The sequence below is a fragment of the Sylvia atricapilla genome, chromosome 13 (assembly GCF_009819655.1).
Source record: "Sylvia atricapilla isolate bSylAtr1 chromosome 13, bSylAtr1.pri, whole genome shotgun sequence".
NCBI classification, from domain to species: Eukaryota; Metazoa; Chordata; class Aves; order Passeriformes; family Sylviidae; genus Sylvia; species Sylvia atricapilla.
In genome coordinates this window covers 8322588-8331335 of record NC_089152.1, presented here as the reverse complement: position 1 = coordinate 8331335, position 8748 = coordinate 8322588, and the positions used below count along the sequence as shown (strand labels likewise).

General features: G+C 40.1%; 1 protein-coding gene across 7 annotated transcripts in view; it reads right to left on the bottom strand.

Moving 5' to 3' along the window:
* Positions 1 to 1737: 1737 nt before the first annotated feature.
* ZFAND6 (zinc finger AN1-type containing 6) overlaps positions 1738 to 8748 on the bottom strand; it is a 36256-nt gene continuing 29245 nt past the window's right edge. For all 7 annotated transcript variants that reach the window (XM_066328327.1, XM_066328330.1, XM_066328328.1 and 4 more), the window contains 2 exons: positions 3286 to 3399; positions 1738 to 2704 (listed from right to left, as the gene is read on the bottom strand). In XM_066328327.1, the coding sequence (XP_066184424.1) occupies positions 2556 to 2704; positions 3286 to 3399 (263 nt within the window). In that variant the 3' untranslated portion in view covers positions 1738 to 2555. The remainder of the gene's footprint in view (positions 2705 to 3285; positions 3400 to 8748) is intronic.

The window sequence follows — 8748 nt, the reverse complement described above, 5'->3', positions numbered from 1 at the left end:
CAAGCTGACACAAAATACAGATTGAAGTGCAGATCAACCACCAGGATAATGCAGGGCCACTGCCAAAGCAAACAAATGACACACAATTCTCAGGTGTTATGGAAAGGTGGACACCCAATCTAAATGTAAGCTTATACAACCGGACCATAACTCCTTCAGTATTAACTCTGAGTACCCTGCAGAAGCCAGGCCAAAGGAGGTTTATTAGATGGTTTGGAGGAGGACCATGTGGAAGCAGAACTCTCCACTGTGGTTCTGCCTCACCCATGGGCACTGCCAGGTGAGGATCCTACTGTGTAATCAAGAGCCAGAGGAGCAGTTGCTTCTTGACTGGTGGTGGTCAAGGAAGTATGTGAATACTTTTCTTGGACCTTATTTTTCTTTCAAGCACCAGAAAACACAAAAGTAACAGGTTCTCCCCTGCCCTGTGAAATCTAGGGCATCTTCTCTCTGTGGCCCAGCAGCATCGCTGTCAGGTGAAAGGCACCTGGGTGAAGAGGGCACACAGGAGAGAGAAAAGGACATGTTTAGGAAAAAGAAGAGAGACTAGAAACAGGGAAGAGGGAGAAATCCAAGTGAAAAGGATTAGAGAACAGGGAAGTAGCAGCAAAAAGGAAAGCAAACAGAAACACCCACCAAAGGTGACAGTGCTGCTCTTCCATGCTCTGTGCTGCCTAAGAGGAAGTTTAGCAAATGCTTTGAGGAAATACAGGATCTCTGACCCGTGACAAGGCAGACCATTACTAAAACTTGCCAGTAAGTTATTTATTCCTTCCTTCCTTTACTATAAACTCCATGTGCTTCGTAGATTGTGGTTAGGCCATTTCTGCAAGCACAAGCTACTTCATTTATTATTCGGTCTTGCAGATTACTTTCTGTAACTACCAGAGAAAGCTCCTTCTGCTGCAGTTTATATCCTAAATGTAGTACTTTATCTACTAATTGCCAGCCATAGCTTTTAAAGAGCATTCCGAATTTTAAAGGATGGAGCCAGCTTTGATTAAAAATTTAATGTTTTAAATAAAGCTGTGCAATCACATTTGTTTCACAAATACTCCAAGGCAGTAGCAAGTCACTCAGTGAGATTTCAACTGCAGATCGGGACCATCTGGAGAGGAGCTGGTGATACTTTATTAGTAGTTAATACTGTTAAGTTTGGTGACAAGCAACACTGGCTTAAGTTTCCATGGCACTACATAAACCACCTTTAAGTTATGGAGGTGACCTGGGCTGAGGCACAGACTTTGATCTCAGGACAGGCAGCCTGGAAGAAAGAAACTTATTGAGCACCCTCACAAGTCAAGAAAAGAGCAATTCCTCCAACAGTGTCATCTGTCAGATAGTGGTTCCCAAATCCCAGAGAACCATTTCCTAGAATCACACACATGACTCCACAGTCTACTCATGGCCACATCAGTTTCACCTTTAGGACTGGCCCAACTGAAATACACTGTCACAATATCACAAATGCCCCAAATTCCTGCACATGAGAGATGTGCTGCACAGGAAGCATGGAGAGCTCCCTGGGCAGAATCAACAGACAAGGTCTGGAAACTGCAGTGTCTCTGGTAGTTACAGGTGAAAAGATAAAAAATCCCATCAGAATTTAGCTGGCATTGGGATACATGATAGCCATGAATAAATACACTTCAAGTAAAGGAGTCACCAATGGAAGGTCCCCATTAAAATAAAGCAAGAGAAATCCAACGTACATATGCCAGTGACAGCCACAGGGGCTTGGATTTTTTTAAATTTTATTTAATCAAAGTTAAGACGTGGATAAACATAAATACAGCACAGGTACTTCAGATCATTCTTCATATTTGTGTACAGACAAACTGATGGATGTAATCCCGATGAAAACTGCAGTCAATGAAGTGCATACAGCCTTCCCCCCACACACACAAAAAAAAACCCCAATTAAAAAAAAAAAGAAAAAAACAACAAAAAACCCCACACAATCTCAGCACACACTCTCATTACAAATGATTCATACATAAATAGGTAGAGGGTGCAAACAAGCTAATATGCGAACATGTATAACCTCTCGTTAATGGGAAAAAAAACCAGAAGCAGCCATAATGATTAAAATACATTCAGTTACTGATAACTAGTTGTGCCATACAAGGCATTATCAATAAAAAAAATAAAAAGGAAATTGTGCTGCAGAGAAAAGCTATATACAACAAGAAAATAAACTGCAAAGTTAACGCATGCATGTTTTATCCTGGAAAAGCACAGCCCTCCAATATTTTCTCCATGTTTGTTATAAAAGCCCTCTGCACTCAACTAAAATTAAAATGATCTTAAAGGATAATACTTGTAAAGTTTACTTAAGTCTTCAGCCACAGAAAACTGCAATGAAAATAATGTTCAGAGTCATTTTCAAAACAAAAAAAACAAAAACAAAAAATCTATTCATCTGATGACATGCATGATTAAAAGGTCTAGGCAAGATACACTGCTCTACGTTCCTGATGACTAAGGAAAAAAGCTCAAGTCAATTTAATCTGCAGATGGTCAGAAGATTTTTATATTCCAGCAGAAGCAGCAGTTCAGATCTTCTGGATCTTTTCCCCAACAACTACAGGATTCTCTTTTCTGATTTTCTCAGCAGCATCAGCTTTGTAATTGTAAGAGCAACTGTGTACATCTGAGTAACGGTGCATTCCACAGTAAACGTTCCCACACCGACATTCGAACCCTGTGGATGGAAACAGCAGCTTAGACATTTCAACATTCTTAATTACACTGGTTTGCTTTAAATCCTGAATGTGTTCACTCACTAGCAATAAATCTCAGTCATCAGTGTCAACCAGCCAAAGAGCCTCTGCTGCAGAAAGCATAAGAATCACAAGTAATACATTTTTAAGCAATTATAGCAAGATTTGACTTGACCATTCCTTCTTTTTTCATGACACTCTAGCACAGAACATTCCTAGAGAACTCCTGCTCTTTTGCTAGGTTTATGAATCTTCACCCTCCAAAATTCAGGGCCTTTCACTGGACCACTGCAAAGTGAATGGCAGCAAGCTATCATCCAATTCCTTAGCTAAGTAGACTTCCAAAAGGAAGTATTTGGAATTATGAACTTCACTTTAAGACAGGAGGCTGAAAAACAAAATGATACACGAATGACTAATCTAGTAAGAGTCAGCTGAAAGCACCTTTGACTGTCATTTCAAATCAGAGTCAAATGACCATGCCCCATTTTCCCTTTAAGATAACATTTCCAAGGGCCAAAGCCTAAACAAGCCTAAGGAAACTGAAATCAGTATTTCTTACCAGTCAGTCCAACCTTCTTCCTGCACATGAAACAACGATTCTTTTTCTGTTTTGGTTTGTCAAGTGACTTGTCCTGTTCTTCAGGTGTAGGCTCTGCATTCTCTGACACTGAAGCTGACATTAAAAAAGTTAGTAAGAACAGAGGAGAAGGAAAGTTTGTCTCCTTCCCTTTTAAGTCCTACAATAATCTAAACCCCTTGTTGCACATTTGGCCATTTTGCTGCAACTTCCATATCTGAAGTACATTGGTCTCTCTGCAGCAACTGGAACTCTCTTAAGAAAAGAACTCACCAAATGTTTGAAAATACCACAAAAACAACCAAAAGAATAAACATTAGGTCTAACAGCCAGATTCAGCACTGTCAGATCTGGGAAGAAGGTCCGACAGCCGAGTGTTTCCCCACAGTGTTACTCGTCCAGTTCCCAAAATCTGCTTGCAAGAACCACTCTGTGTAATAGGATCAGCTGAGCCACATACCCTTTTTCAAAACCTGAATCAACATTATTTTTGCTGAAGACTGCAACATGGAAGCCACACAAAACACAGTGTTTTAGAACAATCTCTACCACTGTGATGCTGCTGTTCTTGCACACCTGGAAAAAGCCTACACAGGACACAGTCACTACCTGGGGTGAGAAACACCAGTTCAAGTGACCAGACTTACAGGGTGGAACTACACTGTCCTGGAGCCCAGAGCCTAATTTTAAAGACACTTCTCCTAAGGCATCTTTCAACCTAGTGTTCTCTCACATCTAAAAGAAACAGGTTACAGGTTGTGTGGGAGAGTATGAACAAGTAATAGTAGTATTTGCCTCAGTCAAGTAAAAATAGAAGTTGGCTGGTTTTCCTCAAGTATTTGCACATTCCTTACATTACAAAACAGAAATAGAAACAAAAAAAAAAACCCAACTTCATTTCAAGAAGGGCTAAGAGCCAACCTCTGCCTACCAGACATAGCTAGACCACAGCAGGACAAGCCTTCAGTGAGTAAGATACACAGAGGTTGGGAGTATTTGCAGCAAAAAACAAAAGCAAGCTCCAGCTGGGAGGAGTGTGGATGGAAGCAGAGCTAGAACCAGTGCTGTAAGGAAGGGAATACAACAGCAAGCTCAGACATTTGTCAGGGAAAAAGCTGCAGGCATCTCTGTGCAGCTGGACTTTTGTTTGTCAGAGACTGTCAGATGCAGTTCTGTGCTAGCTCTTCACCAGTTGACAGCTCTTCTGCATGACAAATCCAGTGGGGTTTTTCATGTGCTGCTATTCTGATTTTTTTTTTTTTTTTTTTTAAAGGAAAGGGCACTCATCACTTTTGCTATGTATCAAAACATTGTACTAAGCAACATCAATAGCTAGCAAGATACCTGATCACCAGCAAAGACTTTGCCTGAGGGGACAGTATATTCCACAGGTTAATCTTGCAAAGATACTATAACACATGGTCTATTAAACCCTTCTAAGTCACCATCTATGATACAAGTGAGGCTTCCCTTTGTCCTGAAATTTATAACAATTATAGTTTGCAAGAAAAGACAAAAAGCTTCAAAGGCTTTAAATGGCTGTTAAAGGGCACATTTCTGAGTGGGCATAATATCAAAAGGATGGCTAGGTAAGAACTAAACTCAGCAAGGACTAAAAGAGAAGTACCAGAAGGGTAAGACTTACTCAAATGAACTTTTGTAGTTTTACACAAAACAGATATTGCAGTGTTTGTTAATTCATTAAGACATTTATGCCATGAGGTAACATTCTCAGGCTTGCATTTCCTGTTGTAGCAAAATCCAGTTACCTCAATATAAGTTTCACTAAGAGCCTCTGTAACTATTAGCTAAATTTAGGAAAAACTGGCACTCTTCCCTGCATAACAAGGCTCTCATACATTCTTACTTACATTTTCTTTGTGCGTATGGCTCTCACATTAAAAAGGTTTAAAAATATTTAAGAGCTGCTGCTCAGTGTAGAACCGAGTGGGAAGACTCTTCTACTGCACCACAAGTTCCTTTGTATCTACTGTAGTAACCATAAATTTTAGGTCTCAATTTGCTTTTGAATAGAAGTCAGAGATTTGAACCAAAATCCTCTATGATATCAAACAAATATCCCAACCATTTGAGATGGCCAAGTGCCAGTCTATAAGGTACCTGTGATGACCACAGCAGAACAAAGCCAGGTAAGATGCAATACTGCCCAGCTTGGAGCTTGCAGGAAATATGTTGCAGCCACTCCCAACTGCTGGACTTCACTTGGATTCCAGGATGCTGCTGCCTACTTTCCTTGAACCAAGTCCTCCCTTCCCCCAGGCCCAGCACTGCCTGCAGCCAAAGAACAGAAGCCCTTGGCAGCACCAGTACAAGCTGCTAACTAACCAAAAAGGAGAAAAGTATAAACAGGCATCTATTTCTGGAATAGACAAGTTGGGCTGGCCACTAGAAGTTCCCCTGATTTACAGAACCTGCTCCTAGCTGACCAAAACAAGCAGAGTCTGAATTTCCTCCTAAAGGCACAAGCTTTTCCTATTCCTTTGCTTGTGCCAACGCCTGCCTGAGCTTCAGTGTGCCCTGACTGACCACAAAAACAGCATCCACACGATAAAATGCACTCCAGCCTCTGTACCCCTAGAGGCACAACATAGCTCTGTGTGTGCAGCAGGGCACCCAACACCTCACCTGTTCTTTCTCTCTCTGGATGTTTTACATTCATCACCCCTGTACTACTAGGCAGAGATTTTAAAAGAAATAGATTCCTACAGAATCCTACATTCCTACAGAAGAGCATGAACAGCTTCATTCACTTCTTAAGGGCATCTCACTAGGCTTAGGAAGAACCCCCACACCTCCAGAGAAGTGAAATGTGAAGTTAACCCAAAAGAGAATATCACTACTTATGAACATTTTGAACTGACATAATCAGCCTAAAATACACTGTTTCAATGTTAGGAAGTGGCAAATTAAGTAAGAGCACACTCACCCACAGAATGTAGTTTTAAATCTTTCTGTTGAACATTTCCTCTCTCCCTGGAGCATTAACCCAGTAATATCAGGGTATCCTGTATTATTTTATACACTTGTATCATAATCATACTCTACCTCTCAGTCCCTGGTACTATCACAAAAGTGAGAAGCATTCATCAATTCCTTTCCAGTAGTCTACTGAGCTAACCCTGATAAAACTTAGTTTGAACTTAACTGTTTTGAACTTAACCTCACTAAAATCCAGATATGCACAAAATCAGGTGACTTCATTCAGAACCGTATGAATCTTTTAGACAGTTAATCCAATTTAACTTTGTACTTTGGTTTTTCAAATAATAACCACACCACAGGGCACAAGTGATGGCATTTTGCAATGCTAATAGTACATGCTCCTCTCCAATTCACAAGAAGCTTGAAAATCACAGAGGCTGTTTTCATTCTCAGAAGCTTTCAGAGGTCTGAGAATCCATCCATTAGTTGGATTTATACTTTTAGTCCCACGTTCTCCAGCTGTAGGAGCTCCATATTGTCTGTGGTAGAGTCCTCCTGCCTTCCATGACAAGCTTCATCTGCCTTTAAAATCCTCCCTGAACCAGAAGTGTGAATCCTAACATGGATGGTTTTAACTTGTTTACCCCAGGGAAGTGAAGCACCTCTTTACCTGCTTGCAGGCTTGCCTGGAGGCAGCCCTGTTAATCCTCTGGCTAACAAATCAGGAATCCTGACAGGTTAATCCTAACAGAGCCATCATGTTGAGCAAAAGGCACAATAGCCCAGGCGGTAATTAAAATTACTTGGAGAGATGCTTAGAATAGAAGAAAGCTGCTAGAAAAGCTGGACTGTACTTAATGAGTTTCATTTTAGGTCATCTTTAAGGGTATGTTCATGGTATTTAAGAACATTAAAGTTTAAAAAAAAAAAAATCTATTAGCCCCTATCTTAGAGCATCTTTTTCCACTGTTCCACATGCATCATCATACAAACACTAACTTTAAAGCCTACACTTAATAACATATTCTAGAGTTTTCCTCTATTTCTTCTGCAATGCATAAATCCAACAAAGACAAATGTGAACTGTTCTTTGGGAATTTTATCCCTTGTAGTTTTAGCTTGACTGCAAACAGCAAGGACTGTGTTGCACACAGCCCAAGTCTCATTTATCTGTCTGCTTTAGAAAAGTAATAATAGTAATCTAAGAAAGCTTAATTATTCACCCAGTCTTTCATTCAATGTTGTTGTAGCCTGGTAATTTTTGTTAAATGGCAAGTTAAGGGGACCTCAGCTGAACACAATACATTAACTTACAACAGCAGCAGAGAACAATTCACCCCAGAACACACATTCCCACAAGGCAAGATTTTATCAAAATAAATACTGACATTATTTCTCCTGTTCTCTGCATCAACAGAAGTACTAATAGATGCACTTCACTCTGGGACCAACTAGCACATTGCTGTGACCTTCTCTCTTTCTACATGTTAGAAACTTAGGTAATATTAAAGAAACCACTTGGATTCACATGTTAGTACTACACGCTTGTTAGCAACCTAAAATTCAAATTCCAAAAAAGGAAACTTCAGGATGCACAACTGTGACAGCAATTCAATGAAATCCCTCTCAGCGTCCATTCTAAGCTGCTTTCCTTCCAAACTTATATTTTCAAATCAAACTGCTTTAAAACTGGAAATACTACATTCCCTATGATTTGCAGTTAAGGGACAAGACAGAAGGAACTCTTAAGGAAATAAGGCTGACCTTGCCAGGGAGTTATAAATAGGGATGGTAATTTAGAACTGCAACTACATGCTGGTGATGGTCTTAGTTTAGAAACGAGTGTACAAAGAAAAGGACAGAGGACACAGCTGAGTAATCTAAACACCTGATATACACTGATCCTTGAAAAACATGCTGCAAAGCACAGATGCATCCCTAAATTCAAAACTTTTGCTTGAGAAACCTCTAATCTTCTCATAAGGAGAATGAGCTTATAGAGATGGAAATTATAAGCAGCACAAATTTATCCAGATGAGTAAGAAGAGAGACATGCCTCTGAAAACTTGCTGGGAAAAGTCTTTTCACAGGCCCAAGTCACCTCACAGTGCCAGGGTCAACAAAGTAAAGTACTCCCTCTGCCTCCCAGTGAAAAGCCAGTGGATGTACTGTCAAAACAGACAAGAGCTCTCAGCTCCAGAACACAAACTTCCTAACAGGCATTAGAGCGTATCTCTGGAATGTATGTTTTCAAGACTAAACATGTTTCTAACTGACACCTCAAAGGTTAGTAAAAGTGGTAAAAAAATGGAATTGAAAGCTTTTCTCCCAAGTTTATTAACCAAGGAGATGACCTTACTGAGCACAGTAGCTGATTTACGACTCTCATATCCCATCCTACAGAAAGAAACAGGTCAGGTTTAGAAAAGCATCCCAGAAGCAAAACTTTGATACCAGAGATACAGTCGAACAACTAATATTTAGAATGCTTTAAGTGGAATT